This window comes from Nothobranchius furzeri, chromosome 10 (assembly GCF_043380555.1).
Source record: "Nothobranchius furzeri strain GRZ-AD chromosome 10, NfurGRZ-RIMD1, whole genome shotgun sequence".
NCBI classification, from domain to species: domain Eukaryota; kingdom Metazoa; phylum Chordata; class Actinopteri; order Cyprinodontiformes; family Nothobranchiidae; genus Nothobranchius; species Nothobranchius furzeri.
Genome location: NC_091750.1, coordinates 33,981,338 through 34,002,839, shown reverse-complemented (window position 1 = coordinate 34,002,839; position 21,502 = coordinate 33,981,338). Strand labels below are relative to the sequence as shown.

Below are 21,502 nucleotides of genomic sequence, written 5' to 3'. Positions count from 1 at the left end.
AGGTACTTACATAAGATCAAGCAGAGCATTAGGCAGCCCACGCAGGAGCTTCTAACATGTTGAAAACGCACGTGTTTCATATTCATACACACATGCACACACACACACACACACACACACAGCAGCTGCTCGACTCGTATCATCCTATAAATGAAACGTTTGCTCTACACACACAGAGCATGTGCTGCTGCTGCACTTTAACCATCAACTACTGGGTGAAAAGTCTGCACACATTATTTTTATTTCCATCAGCATTCACTCTGTTCAGACTGCCACCCGTGCCCTCACCCGACACCGACGCTGAATCTACTCCACCTACAGTTTGGTTCCCATGCTGAGAGCCAGATTTACATTTATATTGTGTATTAGGATCAGATCTTCTCCAGCTGACTCTGAGGTGACACGTTACTGATGCGTTCACCATGTTTGCATTCAGAAGCATATTAATGCATGTTCATGGACCTCAGCGGTCTTTCCTCTTCTTATGTCATCTTTGCAGGTGTTGTTTTCACATATTTTATTTTGATACATTATAATCTCCCTTTATCTTGTCACATTCTTGTATTTTTTGTTTCGTCTGTTCTCATCCTTCCCTCTGATCTCGGTTTCTTTCCTTCTTCCTCTTCATCCTAGTCTCCGGTTTTGCCATCCGACAGCTTTCCTCCTGACCTGAGCTACAGCAGAGAGAACCTCAGCTTTGACTTCAAAGACACCGACATGAAACGCCTTTCCATGGAAATCGAAAAGGAGAAGTGAGTTGCCACCCCACTCAGCTGATTTCTTTTAACATCTTTTGTTTTAGGAAGTTTAGTGGGCTGGTTATACGTGTCAGGCTCTGATGCTGTGCTGCACATGAAGGAGCACGTTTTAGAGTCTGAGCAGTGCTGGTTTTGCTTCCACCATTAAGTCAGTTTATCAGTAGCTACTGGGATTACCAGGGCTCTTGACCTAGATATCCAGTTTTAAACATTATAATCATATTAAAAAGAACAAGGAAACACATTTTACTGCAGCAGCTGCAGGTAGGATTTCAGTGAGTGTGTGAATGATGGAGTGACAGAGAGAGAGTAGAAAGTAGATCTAGCACCTTCTAGCATGCTAGTATGCTATTTGCCAGCTCCCTGGAAACATTAAATTCAGTGATGCTGATTGGCCAAAGATTATCCTGTTCTCCCTAGCAACCAAACACGATTGTGTCACGGTTTGCCTCTGCAGTAACCCATTTGCAGGAATAAAGATCCTTTATCCAGAGTTCAAAAAGATTTAATAAACAAAACTTCCTCCACTGACTGTGGGAACCAAAAACCAAAACCAAACTCAATCCATACATGTACAACTCAGCAAAGACAACTCCACACTGATGACTGGCAGCAGTGGCCTGAAATAGAATGAGGGGCAATCAAGATGATGTGGTTCAGCTGCAGCACTCCAGGAGGCTCACAGGGAAGGGGAGGATTCCTGAGAGGAGCTGCAGCTGACCTGAACAAAAACAACAGAGAAAAAGTTAAACACAAGCACAAAAAGGGGCGAATCATAACATAACCCCCCTCACAAAGTCCGGCTCCCAGACGGACGTCTCGGCTGGGTGGGGTGTTCCCGGTGAAACTGATCGATCAGATCACGGCTGAGGATGTGGCGTTCTGGGACCCATTGCCTGTCCGCCGGGCCATAACCCACCCAGTCCACGAGGTATTGGACGCCCCTGCCCACTCTCCTCGAGGCCAAGAGCTTATTCACGCTGTAGACAGGTCCGCCATCCACAATGCGGGGAGCTGGAGGGACCGCAGGTGGCGTCTGCAGGGGACAGAGTCTCTCAGGCTTCAGCTTGCTCACATGGAACACAGGGTGGACTCTCAGTGCCCGAGGGAGCTCCAACCTGACGGCTACTGGGTTGATGACCTTGGTGATGGGGAAGGGTCCGATGAATCGGGGCTGCATCTTCCTGGCACCCCCCTTCAGTGGCAGATCAGCCGAAGAGAGCCAAACCCTGTCACCCACCTTGTACTCCGGAGCAGCAGACCTCCGGCGGTTAGCCACGGAGGTGAACCGTTCCTGGTTCCGAACCAGTCGGGAACGGTACTCAGTCCATGTACGACGGCAGCGCCTCACGAATGCTGCAGGACCGGAGGTGGAAGCCGACCTCTCCTGATGGGGGAAGAGAGGTGGTTGGTACCCGTAGGCAGCCTGGAAGGGGGAGAAGCCAGTAGAATTAACCAGGGTGTTGTGCGAATACTCAGCCCAGGGGAGTTGAGAGGACCAAGTCTGGGGGTTCTTCAGGCACATAGCACGCAGGGTGGTCTCCAGATCCTGGTTAAAGCGCTCTACTTGACCATTTGTCTGAGGGTGGAAACCAGAGCTCAGACTGACCGTTATTCCAAGGAGTCTGCAGAACTCCTTCCAAAAAGCTGCAACAAACTGGGGTCCTCGATCCGAGGTGATGTTCTCCGGAAGTCCGTGCAGCCGAAAAACATGCCGCACCACCACCTCCGCCAGTTGCTGAGCCGATGGCAATCTCTGCAGGGGTATAGCATGCACCATCTTTGAAAACCTGTCCACTACAGTCAGGATCACAGTCTTACCCTTAGAGTTGGGTAGTCCAGTGATGAAGTCCATTGCAATGTGGGACCAAGGTCTGGAGGGAACAGGTAGAGGTTGCAGGAGTCCAGCCGGAGGAGTTCTGGGTGACTTGACGCTGGCACACACTGGGCAAGAGGAGACAAAAGCTCGAACGTCAGACGACACCGTAGGCCACCAGAACCGCTGCGCTACCAGGAAGGCAGTCCTGGTTACCCCAGGATGGCAGGCCAGGCGTGATGAATGCCCCCATTTCAACACCGCCGGGCGAAAACCTGGGGGAACAAACAAACAGTGCGGGGGGCATCCAGACGGAATGGTAGTGGGGTCTCGGACTGCAGCATTGATTCTGCGCTCCAAGGACCAACGAGAGACCCCAAGGACCAAGTTGGGCGGCACGATGAACGTGGACTCTGACTCCAAAGCCTCACCTTCCTGCTGGTACTGGCGGGACAGGGCATCAGGTTTAATGTTCTTACTGCCCGGACGGAAGGAGAGGTTGAAGTTAAACCTGTCAAAAAACAGAGCCCACCGTGCTTGGCGGGGGTTAAGGCGCTTGGCAGTCCGTACATACTCCAAGTTCTTATGGTCGGTCCACACCAAAAACGGCTGCTCAGCACCCTCCAACCAGTGGCGCCATTCTTCGAGTGCTAGCTTAACAGCTAGCAACTCTCTGTTCCCTATGTCGTAATTTCTCTCTGCAGGAGTGAGCTTGCAGGAGAAATACGCGCAGGGATGTACTTTATTATCAGACGCTCTCTGTGACAGCACAGCACCCACCCCTGACTCAGACGCATCAACCTCCACAATGAATTGCTTGGAGGTGTCAGGCTGGGTCAGGATAGGGGCCGCAGAGAACCGTCTTTTGAGCTCGGCAAAGGCCATGTCGGCAGCAGTGTCCCAGACAAAACGTACCTTAGCCGAGGTGAGTCTGTGGAGGGGTGCAGCCACGCCACTGAAACCTCTGATGAAGCGCCTGTAGAAGTTGGCGAACCCCAGGAAGCGTTGAAGCTGCTTCCGACCAGTAGGTGTAGGCCACTCGAGAACCGCTTTGACCTTGTCACTGTCCATCTGTACCTCTCCAGGCGTGATCACATGCCCCAAGAACTTAGTCTTGGTGGTGTGAAACTCACTTTTCAGCCTTACAGAAAAGCTGGTTCTCAAGTAGGCGCTGCAGAACGGCCCTGACGTGCTGCACATGTGTTTTACGGTCTGGGGAGAAAATTAAAATGTCATCCAGATAGACGTACACAAATCTGTTAATCATGTCCTTCAACACATCATTAATAAAACACTGAAACACAGCTGGTGCGTTTGTCAGTCCAAAAGGCATCACCAGGTATTCAAAATGGCCGCACGGGGTGTTGAAGGCTGTTTTCCACTCATCCCCCTCCCGTATGCGCACCAGATGATAAGCGTTCCGTAGATCCAGCTTAGTGAACACCCGAGCCCCTCTAATCTGGTCAAAGGCAGACTGCAAGAGAGGCAGGGGGTAAGTGTTACGAACCGTGACGCTATTCAGACCCCTGTAGTCAATACACGGCCGTAAACCCCCATCCTTCTTGCCCACAAAGAAAAACCCTGCCCCCGCAGGTGATGAGGATGGCCGAATAATGCCTGCCTGTAAGCCCTCCTGAATGTATTCCTCCATGGCTGTTGTCTCAGGGATGGACAGAGGATAGAGACGGCCTTTAGGAGGTTGAGCACCAGGAAGGAGGTCCACAGCACAGTCGTAAGGACGGTGAGGGGGCAGGTTCTTAGCACGAACCTTACTGAACACCGCAGCCAAGTCTGTATATTCGGGGGGAACATTACTGATGTCAGGTGGTTCCAAGGGAGGCTGGCTAGAAACAGGGCGAACAGGAGCAGCAGACAAACAGTTCAATAAACAAAAAGGACTCCACGTCAACACGCGGCCAGAAACCCAGTCAATATGGGGACAGTGTTTGCTTAGCCAGGGGTAACCCAGGATCACAGGAGGCACTAAAGAGTCAACCACAAAAAAACACATCCGCTCTGTGTGGTTCCCAGAGACCGTCACAGTGACAGGAACAGTGCGTGCAGTCACCTTGTGGATAAGGGAACCGTTTACAGCATGGATGGACAATGCAGGAAACACCTCCTCGACTGGAATCAAAAGTTCGCTTACCACTGCCTGGGACATCAGATCCCCATCAGAGCCGGAGTCAATAAGGGTGTCATATTCACCGTGTTTCGTCCCATATGTCAACCGCACACTGGTGGGCGGTCGTGAGGGCGGAGAAAAGGATGACACCCGACCCGCTAGCTGCATGGGCTCCGAGGGCGGGGCGTCACTGCCCAGGTGAGAAACACTCACAGAAATCGGGTGAGGACGAGGTGAAGAAGTCAGTGGGCGGAGCTCATCATGAAGGCGCTCCATCCTCCGCCGATCGATGCGTACAGCCAGATCGATAAGATCCTCCAGCTCCTCAGGAACCTCCCTCGCGGCTAGCTCGTCCTTGAGCTCGCTGGAGAGCCCCTGAAGGAAGACGTCGACCAGTGCATCATCAGGCCAGCGGGAGCTTGCCGCCAGCGTCCGGAACTGTACTGCATAGGACGCCACGCTGTCGTCTCCTTGTTTGAGCCGGAGCAGCTCAGAAGCAGCCGCGCGGTGCGGTGTTGAGGGATCAAACACCACGAGGAGTTGAGTGGAAAAGGCCCGGAAGGAACGAACCACCTCCGCTCCACGATCCCACTCAGCCAGCCCCCACCTCTTGGCTCTGCCCGTCAGGAAACTCAAGGCAAAAGCCACCTTGCTCTGCTCCGAGGGGAATTCGCTTGGATTAAAGTCAAAATGGAGCCGGCAGGAGGTGAGGAATGGTCGACAATCCTCTGCGGTACCAGAAAAAGTTTCAGGACGACCCAAACGAACCTGTCGAGGGGGAGCAGGCGCTTGCTCCAGTCTGGCTACACGTCCATGCAACTGCTGCAACCCTGACATGCAGCTGCGGAGCTCCTGGGTCAGAACAGGAAGGCTGGCTTCTCCTGCAGCACCCTCACCAGAGGCAGGTAAGGAAGGGTCTTGTCTCTGGGTTCTTCCTGCTGGGTCAGACATCTTGGTGGAGTTGTAATGTCACGGTTTGCCTCTGCAGTAACCCATTTGCAGGAATAAAGATCCTTTATCCAGAGTTCAAAAAGATTTAATAAACAAAACTTCCTCCACTGACTGTGGGAACCAAAAACCAAAACCAAACTCAATCCATACATGTACAACTCAGCAAAGACAACTCCACACTGATGACTGGCAGCAGTGGCCTGAAATAGAATGAGGGGCAATCAAGATGATGTGGTTCAGCTGCAGCACTCCAGGAGGCTCACAGGGAAGGGGAGGATTCCTGAGAGGAGCTGCAGCTGACCTGAACAAAAACAACAGAGAAAAAGTTAAACACAAGCACAAAAAGGGGCGAATCATAACAGATTGGCTGTTTAGTTGCAGCTCAGGGGCACTTTTCCCAGCGCCCCAGGAGAGATGTTAGTGAGTCTGTTGGTGGAATTCACTGTTTAATGAGAAAACAGTTAACATAAATGATGTGTAAATTATTTAGATTGCATGTAGGCACACACACTTAAGCAAAACCAACACATTTATAGTGAATATATCTATCTATATCAATGACATACTTATTGCTCTGGAGAAAAAGCAGTACTGTGCTTCATTTTTCACTGATCTGTCAAAAGCCTTTAACACTGTAGACCATGCAGTTTTAAAACAAGCTTCTTTGTTTGGGATTATCTAAACATGCAATCTCATGGTTCACAGACTATTTGAAGGATACAACTCAGTGCGTTAAATGTGATGGGTTGTCCTCAGAATTTTTGGGTGTCCACAAGGGAGTACCACAGGGTTCGGTTTTGGGACTCCTCTTCTTCATTATGTATATTAATGACATAGGTCAAAATGTGTCGGATGCTAATTTGCACTTTTACGCTGATGACACAATCATTTACTGTTTTGGAACATCCGCCACTAAAGCTGTTGAATTCGTACAGAAAGCTTTTAATGAGGTCCAACAAACACTTCTGCAGTTAAAATTGGCCCTCAATGCTGACAAGACTAAGCTGATGTTGTTTTCTAACTCAAAAAAAGACCTCTAAGCCCTCAGCGTCCACTCTTCAGGTAAATATCATAGAGGTGGTTCACACATACGCATACCTTGGTGTCTGGCTCGATGACGCTCCCCTTTAAGCACCATACAGATAATCTTGAGAAGAAACTCAAACTCAGAATGATTTTTTAATAAACTGTTTTTCTTTTGAGGCAAGAAAACGACTAGTTACTCCCAACATTTCTGTCTTCTGGATTATGGAGACCCTGTGTATATGAATGCCTCGGCACAGTGTCTTGGTAAGGTTGATGTGGTGTATCGTGCCTCGCTGAGGTTTGTTACTAACTCTAGACCACTGACCCATCATTGTGAATTGTATTCTCAAGTGGGACCAGGAGGTTGGGACATTGGTCCACTTTCATTTATGAGGCCATGCTTGGATTGCTTCCTAACTACATCTGTAACTTAATCTCACGGAAAAGTGTAACTTCTCACAGTCTGCGTGCAGACGATCAGCTGTTACTTTGTGTGCTGTTTGCTCACACTGAACTGGGCAAAAGGGCTTTCGCTGACTGCTCATTTTGCATGGAACAGGCTGCAGGAAGACTGGAAATTACTACTTTAATACTGGAGTTTGTTTCCTTGAATACATTTAAAACCAGACTGAGAAACATGGAGACACATTCCCGGTGCTGTAACTGCCTTCTGTAATTTAGTACATAAGGTGTGTGTAGCAGAAAAATGTGTAACTGAAACTTTTGCCGCCTCTTGGCCAGGACTCCCTTGAAAATGAGGTTTTTAATTTAAAAAAATAAAAAGCGACACAAAACCTACAAAATAACAAACGTATTAGTGTGTATTAATAAACCATGCATGTAACTTATTTATTTTAAAGCTCAGTTGGACGGTTAACAGTAGCGACATTATGTGCCGGGCTCTATAAATACAAATCAATAACTTTTTATCTGTCCTTGAACAGAGTGGAGTACATGGAGAAGAGCAAACATCTGCAGGAGCAGCTGAATGAGCTGAAGACGGAGATCGAGAGTCTGAAGCTGAAAGAGAGGGAGACTCCTCTGGACATCATTCACAACCAGAACACAGAGCAGGGAACCAGCAAGCAGAGCAATTTTAAAAAGGTACGGTCACAGAATGACCTCAGACCACGCAGGAAAATGATTCTGTTGTTCTGTATGCACCAAAACCTTCAGAATTTGTAGAAAAACTTTTTCTTTTAACTCTTTAAATACTGATACATGAAATAAGCATCAGATTTTTATTTTTATTTCATTTAAAAAATTGATCTGTTAATTTTAATAAAACTATTATACAGTTATTAAAAACATTTTAGTTGGTAAATTTAAAATATTACTAAATTAATCACAGAATATAAGTGGCACTTTTCCCCAGCAGTACTTAGATCCTCCACAAGGAGGCAGAAGACTTCTACAGAGGTTAATGGGCTACACGGGAGGCGACGTCGCCTCTCCTCCATTCATATTCAATGAGACATGCTCGACAAAGCGATAATCGCGGATCTCCCTCCTACCAAGCGAAACGCGAAAAACATGTGTGTGAAATTTTGCGCTCGTGCACGTGTCGTGCACAGGCGACCCAGCGACGCAATCCCAGAAAGTTGAAATATTTTCAACTTTTCATCGCTGTCGCTCGGTCGAGGACCAATCAACGGAGGTTTCATTCACTGACCAATGAGCGGACAGGATGCTCCGTACATCTCTGAGCAAACATGGAGGAGAAGTTGATAGTTGCTGTGACGGATTTCCCAGAACTGTACATATTTCTACCAAAGAACCCATTCTCTGGTTTTTTTTATATAGTAAACTCAGAAGTAAGATTTGACATAACTCTAGCAGCACCTTGTGAAACATCATATCTACCGCTTTTTTAACTCTGAACCGCTTAAATAACCTTAATTCCCTCCAACCTGACACAGCCAAACAAAACAACGGAAGTTTCGATTTCGCCATGGAACAGAACGCGTAGACGGCTTTGCCGCTGCCGCGGGTCGCCTCCCGTGTGTCAGGTAATAAAAGCAACAGCGACGAATTTTGCTGATCGCGGTCGTTTGTCGCCTCCCGTGTGTCGAGCCCATACTTGAGCAGAAGTCTGTGGAATGCACCAATCCTGTTAAAAGATAAAGAAGTTAAGAAACTTTTAAATATGTTTAGAAAAAAACGATACGTTTGGCATTTAAGGGTTAGGTTTGTAAGAATAAAGAGCAGTAATGGAGAAACACATCAGAATAACAAACTGTAACTCCAAAGCAAGCTAAACCAAAAGTATAGAAGAAATCTGAAGCCCAGAAAAATAAAATCACATTTCTATCGTTGGGTAAACATGGAATCAGACTGAATCCATCTCTGCGACAGAGTTTTTGATTTGTGCAAAGAAGGTGCAACAGTCTGTGGAGGGAAAACAAACAAGCCTGTGGGCAGGAAATAATAAAAGCTGTGCAAAAAGATCGATACGCAACTCCGTCCTCACACAAAGTCCCTTTTTATTTCAGATTTAGGATGTAATAGATTTAATGAAGGGATTTTAAAATCACACACCTTGAGTTTGATCGGTTTTTGTCCATAATTGATTGGATTTTAGTGTAGCAATCCGATCAATCAATACGATTTATTTCTAATCTTGCTAAATTTATTGATACACTGAAACGTACAGGAATTAAAAATCACTTTAGGTTGCTGCACTCCTGTCGTCTTTTTGACAGTTAAGTCTTTGGTGTTTAATACACCACAAGTGGTAAATTATAGTCTTCACATCAGTGTGTTTGTTTTTATTTGGGGGGGGGGGGGGCGTGATACAATCACAATCATAAACCTTTGAATGCTTTTGTCCAATGGCTCAGAAATGCCAAATAGCCGACCCTTCCAAACCTCACCTGATTTACAGGTGCTGGCCAGTAAATTAGAATATCATCAAAAGGTTGAAAATATTTCAGTAATTCCATTCAAAACGTGAAACTTGTACATTATATTCATGCAATGCACACAGACCAATGTATTTCCGATGTTCATTACATTTAAATTTGATATTCATAAGTGACAACTAATGAAAACTCCAAATTTGGTATCTCAAAAAATTAGAATATTCTGAAAAGGCTGAATATAGAAGACACCTGCTGCCACTCTAATCAGCTGATTTACTCAAAACACCTGCAAAGGCCTTTAAAAGGTCCCTCAGTCTTGTTTTGAAGGCACCACAATCATGGGGAAGACTTCTGACTTAACAGCTGTCCAAAAGACAATCATTGACACCTTGCACAAGGAGGGCAAGACACAAAAGGTGATTGCTAAAGAAGCTGGCTGTTCGCAGAGCTCTGTGTCCAAGCACATTAACAGACAGGCGAAGGGACGGAAAAAATGTGGTAGAAAAAAGTGTACAAGCTCTAGGGATAACCGCACCCTGCAGAGAATTGTGACGACTAACCCATTCAAAAATGTGGGGGAGATCCACAAAGAGTGGACTGCAGCTGGAGTCAGCGCTTCAAGAACCACCACGAGGAGACTCATGAAAGACATGGGATTCAGGTGTCGCATTCCGTGTGTCAAGCCACTCTTGAACAAGAAACAGCGCAAGAAGCGTCTCGCCTGGGCCAAGGACAAAAAGGACTGGACTGATGCTGAGTGGTCCAAAGTTATGTTTTCTGATGAAAGCAAGTTCTGCATTTCCTTTGGAAATCAAGGACCCAGAGTCTGGAGGAAGAGCGGAGAAGCACAGAATCCACGTTGCATGAGGTCCAGTGTAAAGTTTCCACCGTCAGTGATGGTGTGGGGTGCCATGTCATCTGCCGGTGTTGGCCCACTCTGTTTCCTGAGGTCCAGGGTCAATGCAGCCGTCTACCAGGAAGTTTTAGAGCACTTCATGCTTCCTGCTGCTGACCAACTTTATGGGGATGCAGACTTCACCTTTCAACAGGACTTGGCACCTGCACACAGTGCCAAAACCACCAGCACCTGGTTCAAGGACCATGGTATCCCTGTCCTTGATTGGCCAGCAATCTCGCCTGACCTTAACCCCATAGAAAATCTATGGGGTATTGTGAAGCGGAGGATGCAATACGCTAGACCCAACAATGCAGAGGAGCTGAAGACGACTATCAGAGCAACCTGGGCTCTCATAACACCTGAGCAGTGCCACAGACTGATCGAGTCCATGCCACGCCGCATTACTGCAGTTATTGAGGCAAAAGGAGCCCCGACTAAGTATTGAGTGCTATACATGCACATTCTTTTCATGTTCATTCTTTTCAGTTGGCCAACATTAGAGAAACAAACATTTTTTCATTGGCCTTTAGAATATTCTAATTTTCTGAGATACCAGATTTGATGTTTTCATTGGTTGTCACCTATAAATATCAAAATTAAACGTAATAAACATCGGAAATACATTGGTCTGTGTGCATTGCATGAATATAATGTACAAGTTTCACGTTTTGAATGGAATTACTGAAATATTTTCAACCTTTTGATGATATTCTAATTTACTGGCCAGCACCTGTACAACAAAGATGCTGTCTTGACCAAAAAGTCTACATCCACAAGGGTCCATGTAATGTCCTCCAATAAAATAGCCTACAAGTCCACAATCCAATGTCGTAACCCTAAAAGCTCTAAAAGATTCCTTCTCATGGTTTGCTTTTGTAGAGAAGATGTTCCTACATTTAATTAGAAACCATAAAATGTGAAATATCACCGTAATGGTTCTTTAAATTAATTTAATCAGAAGATCGGATCTTTTCATTGCAGGGATTGAGCAACACTTTGTATTAACTTCAAGAAAAGAGAGTGAGTCAAGTTTTAAATTTTAAAGATTTATTACTAAACAATTTAAAACTAGACTAACCTCAACACTAGGTGTATGGTGTAACTAAGGTGAGGTAAGACTGAGAATGGTGTATGTGTGAATATTTCAGAACCAGCAGATCCGGAGAAATGATTAGTTCTGATGGGAGTGAAGATGATGTTTCATGCTAAGCTTTGATTTGGAGATTCATAAACACATTGAGACGCCATTCTGTCGGCCTACGTACCCTTTGCGGAAGTCCTCGTTAGATCAGGAACGTCGAGGTCCAGCTTCACCCTCTCTGGAACTGAAGCCTGTAGGAAAAGCAGCGGTTGCCGACCAGTCCAGTCTTGAGATACTTCCGGGTCACGACAGTTTTGTTGGCTTCTAGCAAGACCCAAACCTGGGTTGTGATGGTTCAGCTTTTATTCTGAAAGGAACCGTTGCAGCAGGTGGAACAGCAACAGATTTTATCCAGCTTGTCGTTGGTTCTTTCGGCTGAAGAGGAAAGTTACGGATTGGCCACTCCGACAACTTCTCTAGAACGCTTTGAACTGGCGTTAAAGATGACGTGGGCATAGTTTTATACTTCTGATGTTTTGGTTTATGGTCGAATCAAAAAGGGACAGATTTACCAAGCACCACCAAAACCACGCCTCCGTCAGATCTGGAAGCTTCTGAATGGATCAGCTAAAGGAAATGTGTCATGTGACTTCTTAACATTACGTGTGATCAGTCTCTAGTGGAAACATTTAAAGTCGTCGTCGTCGTCTTCCTCCGCTTATCCGGGTCCGGGTCGCGGGGGCAGCATCCCAACTAGGGAGCTCCAGGCCGTCCTCTCCCCGGCCTTGTCCACCAGCTCCTCCGGCAGGACCCCAAGGCGTTCCCGGACCAGATTGGAGATGTAACCTCTCCAACGTGTCCTGGGTCGACCCGGGGGCCTTCTGCCGGCAGGACATGCCCGAAACACCTCCCCGGGGAGGCGTCCAGGAGGCATCCTGACCAGATGCCCAAACCACCTCAACTGGCTCCTTTCGATCCGGAGGAGCAGCGGTTCTACTCCGAGTCCCTCCCGAATGTCCGAGCTCCTCACCCTATCTCTAAGGCTGAGCCCGGCCACCCTACGGAGGAAACTCATTTCGGCCGCTTGTATCCGCGATCTCGTTCTTTCGGTCATTACCCAAAGCTCATGACCATAGGTGAGGATTGGGACGTAGATCGACCGGTAAATCGAGAGCCTGGCTTTCTGGCTCAGCTCCCTCTTCCCCACGACAGATCGGCTCAGCGTCCGCATCACTGCAGACGCCGAACCAATCCGCCTGTCGATCTCCCGATCCCTCCTACCCTCACTCGTGAACAAGACCCCGAGATACTTAAACTCCTCCACTTGAGGTAGGACCTCTCCCCCGACCCGGAGGTGGCAAGCCACCCTTTTCCGGTCGAGAACCATGGTCTCAGATTTGGAGGTGCTGATCCTCATCCCAGCCGCTTCACATTCGGCCGCGAACCTACCCAGCAAGAGCTGAAGGTCAGAGCTGGATGAAGCTAGGAGGACCACATCATCCGCAAAAAGCAGAGACGAGATTCTCCTGCCACCAAACTCGACACACTCCACACCACGGCTGCGTCTAGAAATTCTGTCCATAAAAGTGATGAACAGAACCGGTGACAAAGGGCAGCCCTGGCGGAGTCCAACCCTCACTGGGAACAGGTCCGACTTACTACCGGCTATGCGGACCAAACTCACGCTCCTCTGGTAAAGGGACTGAATGGCCCTTAACAGAAAGCCACCCACCCCATACTCCTGGAGCGTCCCCCACAGGGTGCCCCTGGGGACACGGTCATAAGCCTTCTCCAAATCCACAAAGCACATGTGGATTGGTTGGGCAAACTCCCATGCCCCCTCCATCACCCTTGCAAGGGTATAGAGCTGGTCCACAGTTCCACGGCCAGGACGAAAACCACATTGCTCCTCCTCTATCTGAGATTCAACTATCGATCGGACCCTCCTCTCCAGTACCTTGGAGTAGACCTTTCCAGGGAGGCTGAGGAGTGTGATCCCCCTATAGTTGGAACACACCCTCAGGTCACCCTTCTTAAAGATGGGGACCACCACCGCGGTCTGCCACTCCCTAGGAACTGCCCCCGATGACCACGCAATGTTGTAGAGACGTGTCAACCATGACAGCCCTACAACATCCATAGCCTTGAGATACCCAGGACGAACCTCATCCGCCCCCGGGGCTCCGCCGCTGTGTAGTTGTTTGACTACCTCAGCAACTTCTGCCCCCGAGATCGGACAGTCCATCCCCAGGCCTCCCAGCTCTGGTTCCTCCTCGGAATGTGCATTGGCGGGATTGAGGAGCTCCTCAAAGTATTCCTTCCACCGTCCGACTATAGCCTCAGTTGACGTCAGCAGCTCCCCATCCCCACTGTAAACAGTGTGAGCGAGTTGCTGCCTTCCTCTCCTGAGGCGCCGGACAGTTTGCCAGAACCTCTTTGGAGCCGATCGATAGTCTTTCTCCATGGCCTCACCAAACTCCTCCCACGCCCGAGATTTTGCCTCGGCAACTGCCACTGCTGCACCCCGCTTGGCTATCCGGTACCTGTCTGCTGCCTCCGGAGACCCACTGACCAGCCACGCCCTGTAGGCCTCCTTCTTCAGCTTGACGGCTCCCCGAACCTCTGGTGTCCACCAGCGGGTACGGGGGTTGCCACCACGACTGGCACCGGCCACCTTACGACCACAGCTAGCAACAGCCGCCTCGACAATCGCAGAGTGGAACAAGGCCCACTCGGACTCAATGTCCCCCACTGCTCTCGGGACGTGGTCAAAGCTCTGCCGGAGGTGGGAGTTGAAGACCGTCTTGACAGGTTCTTCTGCCAGGCGTTCCCAGCAGACCCTCACTATGCGTTTGGGTCTGCCAGGTCTACGCGGCATGTTCCCTTGCCATCTGATCCAACTCACCACCAGGTGGTGATCAGTTGACAGCTCCGCCCCTCTCTTCACTCGGGTGTCCAAAACATACGGCCGCAGGTCAGATGATACGACTACAAAATCTATCATCGACCTGTGACCTAGGCTGCCCTGGTACCAAGTGTACCGGTGGGCATCCTTATGTTCGAACATGGTGTTCGTTATGGCCAAACTGCGGCTTGCACAGAAGTCCAATAACAAAACACCGCTCGAGTTCAGATTAGGTGGGCCGTTCCTCCCAATCACACCCCTCCAGGTCAAGCTGTCATTGCCCACGTGAGCATTGAAGTCCCCCAGCAGGACAATGGAGTCCCCTGATGGAGCACTATCTAGCACTTGTCCCAGGGACTCCAAAAAGGGTGGGTACTCTGAACTGATATTTGGCCCATAAGCACAAACAACAGTCAGGACCCGTTCCCCGACCCGAAGGCGCAAGGAAGCTACCCTCTTGTCCCCCGGGGTAAACCCCAACACACAGGCAGAGAGTCTCGGGGCTAACAAAAAGCCAACCCCAGCCCTCCGCCTCTCACCCGGAGCAACTCCAGCAAAGTAGAGTGTCCAACCCCTCTCCAGGTCTCGGGTTCCAGAGCCAATGCAATGTGTCGAGGTGAGTCCGACTATATCTAGCCGGTACCACTCAACCTCTGCCACAAGCTCCGGCTCCTTCCCCGCCAGCGAGGTGACGTTCCATGTCCCAAAAACTAGTTTTCTTGTCCGGGGATTGGACCGCCAAGGCTCCCGCCTTGGTCTGCCACCCGATTCGCATTGCACCGGACCCTTCATGTTCCTCCTGCGGGTGGTGGGTCCACAGTTGGATGAGCCCATGTATCCGGTTCGGGCTGGGCCCGGCCGGGCCCCATGGGCGAAAGCCCGGCCACCAGGCGCTCGCTCACGGGCCCCAACCCCAGGCCTGGCTCCAGGGTGGGACCCCGGTAACCCTCCGGGCCGGGTACTCCGACTCTTCGTTTTAACCGCCATGAAAGTCATATTACTTATTATATTCTGTAGGATTATAATATCAAGTAAGTAATATTTTCATTTCACAGATTGCTTCACATTTTATTATTGATTAACACTTTGTTTGATTAGCTCATTAAAAATAGAGTTCTTTGATTTATTAAAAGGAGAGAGTCCTTTGTCTTCATTCTTCTCTTGGGCTGGAAAGGAAACAGTTTAGAAGCAGATGCAGGAGACGTTGGGTTAGGGTTATCTCCTGCAGACTAGTTCTGTGTCAGAGGCATCTGAGGAGAGGGTAAATAACCGTCGGTGGAATAGCGCCTTCATCACGTTCCACTTTGCTACAAAGTTTTCATCATAACTTCTATTGCTAGCTCCAAACATCTACCACGCCCCGATTTGTACACTTTGCTGTTACCCACCACGATCATACGATGAAACCAAACCCATCATGGTCTGCTTCTGCAAACTGATGAAGTACGACTGAAACTGGTTTATTGTTGCATGTCAGGAACCCTTCATTTTAGGGTAGACTCACGCACACATACGCTGAGAGCACTGTGAAGCTCTAATTCAAGAGTAAAGATGACTACCAACATTTAGTACCCCCCCACACACTCCCCCCCACCCCCGTGTATCATTCACCGTTCCTCGCCTGTAACACCAAAGCGGTTGTTTGATTCTCAACCATTTTTCAGCAGCATATGTCTCCACTTGCCCATCGTTCATTTTTCACCCTTCAGGTTCTTATTCGATGGAGCCTTTTGGGTTGGATGGAGCAATTATTCATCTTCTACTGTGACCTCTGAAAGCCCTCAGTGGTCATCTGCCTTGGGTGTCTCACAATGAAAACACAGTAACTGATTGGTCAGACTGTTTTTATGTTTCATATCACTCAGTTTTAGTGAGAAATGATCTTAATTTGTTCCAAACCCAACTCTTAAAGCTTGACGGATTTTAAAATGGATTGGTTAAAGGCGTTATGTTTGTTTGCCCTTTCTTCTGATGATCTCCTTTGTCTTCCCACTCTCGTGTGTTTCTAATTCTACTAGAGAGAAAATCCTATTAAATATTTGATCCATGTAACCTGCACATTTAGTAGGAAACTGTATAGTCCATATTGCCACTGAGTGTAAAATGTACTCGTTAAGGCAGCTCTAATTGATTTCTGCTTCATCATTAGTCATCTGGATTGATGGAGGCTACTGTGACATGAAAGAGGAGAAGGAGCAGAGTTAAAAGTGTTGGTTTAATTCAACCAGAGGTGGTCTGCATTCATCTTGTTGGAGGGAACTGGGGGACCGTGGCACGTGGTGTTACAGGAAGACGGGAGGGAAGTCAGGAAACTGAGGCCCGGTCTTATTTCCTTGAGTTGAACCATTTCTAGATTTAGGATGACCCTTTGGCTTTTAATTCTTAGTTTAAATGAGTCGTGGTAAAATATTCTACTGCAGAATGGGACAACTGTTCACGAAACTGACTCTTATCAGTAGCTTCCTATTGAGTTTATGTAAATTCACTCAGCAGGTTGTGTCCATGTCTGTGAAGTAAAAGGAAGCTAAGATGGCTGAGTCTAATATCGCGGTCAGCGTCCTACCCAGTCCACTCAGGCCGTGACCTGCAGAGAGCGGCTTTGACGTTTATATTTATTCCTGCCTCTACCTCAACGTATTTTCTGTTGCTTAGCGACCATGACAGCGGTTAAAACTAAACTTAGCAGCAACACATGAAAAACTACGGGGCCCGCCATGCGAGCTTGTTTACGAGGAGTTTTCTTATTTTTGACAAAAAATACATTTAACCCTCCCACTGTCCTAACGGGGGTGACCCCGCCAGGAAAGTCAACCAATGAGCAGGTCCACGTAGCAGGAGTGAGGAGTGGGCACCACCTCACCCCGTTAGGACAGTGGGAGGGTTAAAAAACAAACAATAAAGCCTAACAACACAACAGCTGTAAGCTTTTCATTTTTGTACTGCCGTATATTAATATACTTACTTTTAAAACTGTATTCCTTTCCCGTTTCGTCGGTCATTGTTACAAGAACAAAAATCTCCTGTTCGACCTGCAATGAGTCCTGGGGTAACCTGTGTCAGCGCACACCCGTAGTTGGAATTTGGGGAAAACATTTAGAGCATTCATTCATTTGGTGGATCTGTTTTCTCCAATTATAACAACTGCAAACACTGTTTGATAGCCACATGCTGGTTATTGTTTAGGAAAATGTGTGTATTTCAGTTGAAGTGCCAGACAGCAGCTACAACACCTTCATCACAAAAAGACTCAGAGTTGCTGTGATCCCACGAAGGGAGAGGGTAGATGGTGAAGTTCAGGGAAGGCTGAAGCTGAACCCACATGCTCAGATAGTAATGAGTTTGGGAAACCCTAGATTATAGAAAAGTGCAGAGAAAGCTTTGAATTTGATGACTGGTAGGTTGTTGGACGGTGGGAGGGTTATGAGGAAACGTTGGCAGAAGTATTAGAAACCTTGGGCAATGTTTTTATTTTCCTTTGCATCTACACTCCCTTTCTGTCAAAGATTAATGCCCGCCCTCTTAGTGCAGCTCAGTGCACCTTTTCCAGACCGGTTTCTGCTCTGCTAGCATCGTCTCCTTCCAGCAGAGCTACTAAATCCCAACACCAGAGCATCTAAAGGGACGGTCAACTAGGGAGACTCATTCTCACCGACTGACTGATCACTTTTATGACAATAAGCTTGTATTCTTCCATTCTCAGCTTCAATAGCCAAACTAAAAGAAGCATCCCTTTAGGAGCTGCAGCACAGAAGAATTAAGCGTAGATAAACGCACAGTCAGGGTTTTCTGTTCACTAGAGACGTTCAGCTTACCCGTCAGCAGCGAGAAAACAAGCCAACCAGTAAATATTACCCAGCAAATCGCTCCTCTCTCCTTACCTTTACTCCTATCCTGTATCCATACTTCACTAAAATAACCTTCATTTTCTAAACTCTTCCCCTCTGTCACTGGCAGAGGAGTTGAGTACCCGCCTTGTAACTGGAGGGTTGCAGGTTTGAGTCCCGTCTGTTGCAGTTGTGTCCTTGTGCAAGGCACCTAACCTGCTTTGCCTCTGGTGGTGGTCGGAGGGATCGGTGGTGCTCGGCAGCCTCTCGTCTGTCAGTGCACCCTGTAGAGCTGTGGCTACATTGTAGTTTATCACCACCAGTGTGTGTGTGTGTGTGTGTGTGTGTGTGTGTGTGTGTGTGTGTGTGTGTGTGTGTGTGTGGATGAGTGTTGTAAAACGCCTTGGGGGGCTGTAGAATCATGGAAGGCGCTATATAAAATACAGCATGTGTTCTCAGATATTTACCTTCTTTATACAGAATTCAAAAACAGTTCAGCACAAATATTTTTTCAATAATTAGATTGTTAATGAATGACTTTAGAGATGAAGTCATTTTGAATGTTTAGTACTTTTACTGGAGTCAGGAGCCTTAATTGTTTATTCATTTGGAGAGACACTTGATGAAAGCAGCGTCTCCTGAGCCTGAACTGAATCAAAGCTTTTGGTCCTTTAGTCATCACAGTTTGAGACATCTCAATGGTGGAACTCTCCCAAACCTCGAAACTACAGCCAACTCCATGATTCAGCATGAATGGATGCTGCTCAGCACGCTTTGATGATTGTAATTACAGAATCCAAAGGCATGCAGACAGCTGGAGATGTAGAAGAAACACAAGTTCTGGCAGTCTGCTTTCCTAAGTCCCGGTCCACACGGCAAGATTGTTGACCCGATTCTCCCCTTCAGGCAATCTTAAGGTTGCATCCAGTGTTGCCGACTGTCTCTAGCGAGAGATGACCCAGAAAGTTGCTAGATGTCACCAGAAGACGGCACACACTAATTTGCTTGTCAGTGATGTCACTCCTCATTGGCATGCTGCTGAAAAAAATCATGTGGTGGTTTTTGTTTTCTCCTCAAAGTCTGACATAAAAAATGTATTTAAAACGTCCAATACGGATGTGGCTTTCATCTGAAATGAGTTTTCCTTGTAAAAGCTGTAAGTTGTTTTGTGAGTGGGTGATCAACCGAGAAAGGTTTATGATTGGTCAGTCAAGGTGACGTGATCATGCTGCATGCACGTGCGCAGGTCTTTCCCTTGTCAAGTGTCTGGAAGGACGTCCGGATGCAGAGTAGCTGGGTGTTTTTCTAATCTGCAAGGAATGTCAACGGCAGAGTTGTACAGGAAGTGCACACACACACACACACACACACACACACGAGTGTTGGTGAGCGGCTGCGTCTGACTGCTGACGCTCCGTGTGTGTTTTTTTTCTGCAGTGAGACAAACTCACCTCACACCGTCCAGAGTTTGTTCTTTAAACTGCTATTAAATCCACCGTGTTGACGTATTTAACACGTGTCCTCTACGCTGCAGGAGTTAACGTTTACATCACGGAGTAAAAGTTCGGCAGACGCGTTTGTTTATATCTGGGTGGGGGAGGGGGGACGGTGCTGCACACAGACAACTGGTGTGATCAGCTCTGATCACGTTTATTTTTCATGGAGATCGGCCGCGGATTCCTCTTCCGTCGGCATTCTAGGAATCGAAATAATAAAACGTCGAGCGATTCCGGGAAAAATGAACATTTGGATCCGGTTCCAATCGATGCTCGATTCCCGATGCCCAACCCTAGCTGCGTGTCTCCACACCTCCACATATGAGACGTATAAACTATGCTTAAAAGGCTGGACCATGCTAATCGTACATCTGGGTTATCAGATGTGTCGGGTTGTCTAGGTCCAATTTCAAGGACAAACAAGCATCCTGAAAGTTGAATTGATACAGAGCCGATTAGAAAGTGAGGTGAAAAACGCACGTTTCCCACTCCTCTGCCACCATGTCTGTTTACCTTGAAGTCACGTCTGGTTTTGAGAGGTTTTGTAAGATTTCCTGGCCGACCTGGAACGCTCATGTGTGAGTTTGTGGTTCTTGCCGTGTGGCCGGATACCACACACAGGAGGACCCGTCATGCGTCCACTTTGCATCTGTGAGTTTTATAATAAGATCTGTTTTTGTCTGAACCTTTCTGAGGTTTTGTCTTTATCTCATCAACAGCTGACGCTACAGAGCACCAAGACCAAGGTGGCCTTCTTTGAAGAGCTTTAAACTACGTCTTCATTCTGCATTCCTGGTCAGTCCTGACCAAACTACAAAGACCTCATGTACAAATAACCAAAAGAACTCCACAAACAGAACCACTAACTTAGTCTGCAGGATCAGATGTGATGTAACGAGTTTGTGTTTACAGAACGCGTGCAGACTTCATTATAGACAAGTATAGAAGTCTGACTGTTTGAAAAGGGGAACGGTTTTGCTCTAGTTTCACCGTGAGTCTAGTGAGAATGTATTTTTGGAGTTTAGGATAATAAATGTGAATTAGAAGGAAACCGCTTCGTCAGTCATGAACTGTTTTTATCAGGAAATAAACCACTAACCTTACAGTGAACTGAGCCTTTGGTATTCAGTATGTGACTCAGTATACTACAACATAGATGATATGATAGTTTTATTAAGATTTATAACTTTTTTTAATAGAATTTGAACGTTTCAGGAGCAAATGCGGATCGTTTTTCTGACATCATTATATTAAAGCAGAGTAATCCAGAGTTCATGATCCCTCGTGAACTTTTGTTTAACTCAGAAATCCACTTATTTTATATAATATGTGTTTACGTGATATTTAGCAGAAGTCTCAGATGGGGAGTTCATGTTCTGCTCTGGAAACTGGACTTTTGGACCGAGTGGTCATTAGAGATCCTATTTTGGTAAAACGTAAGTTTGAAAAACACTTTTTTTTACTCAAAAACATGAATTAGCATTTCTTTGGAGTTAGCGTTGCTGTCCCTCAGAAAGCAATTAATGTGGAGTTTTAATGTGAAAAAAATATGTATTTTTCTGTCTATTTGGGTTTTCCAGGGATAATCAACAGTATTTAAAACAAAACTTTTGCATAGTTTCATCACTACATTTACATGTTTACTGAAAATCTAACATGTGTGTATTCTGATTTTATTTTCATGTCAAATAAACAAACATCACGTCCGACTTCATGTGTCTGGGTTTTTTTGCTTTCCCGTAAAGATCTTCGTGTTATTTT

General features: G+C 47.2%; 1 protein-coding gene across 1 annotated transcript in view; it reads left to right on the top strand.

Moving 5' to 3' along the window:
• Window positions 1-20,952, top strand: part of nf2a (NF2, moesin-ezrin-radixin like (MERLIN) tumor suppressor a) — a 49,523-nt gene extending 28,571 nt beyond the window's left edge. The window contains exons 14-16 of the mRNA XM_015960552.3: window positions 634-752; window positions 7,621-7,780; window positions 20,461-20,952. Coding sequence (XP_015816038.3) covers window positions 634-752; window positions 7,621-7,780; window positions 20,461-20,511 — 330 coding nt within the window. The 3' untranslated portion in view covers window positions 20,512-20,952. The remainder of the gene's footprint in view (window positions 1-633; window positions 753-7,620; window positions 7,781-20,460) is intronic.
• The last annotated feature ends 550 nt before the right edge of the window (window positions 20,953-21,502 follow it).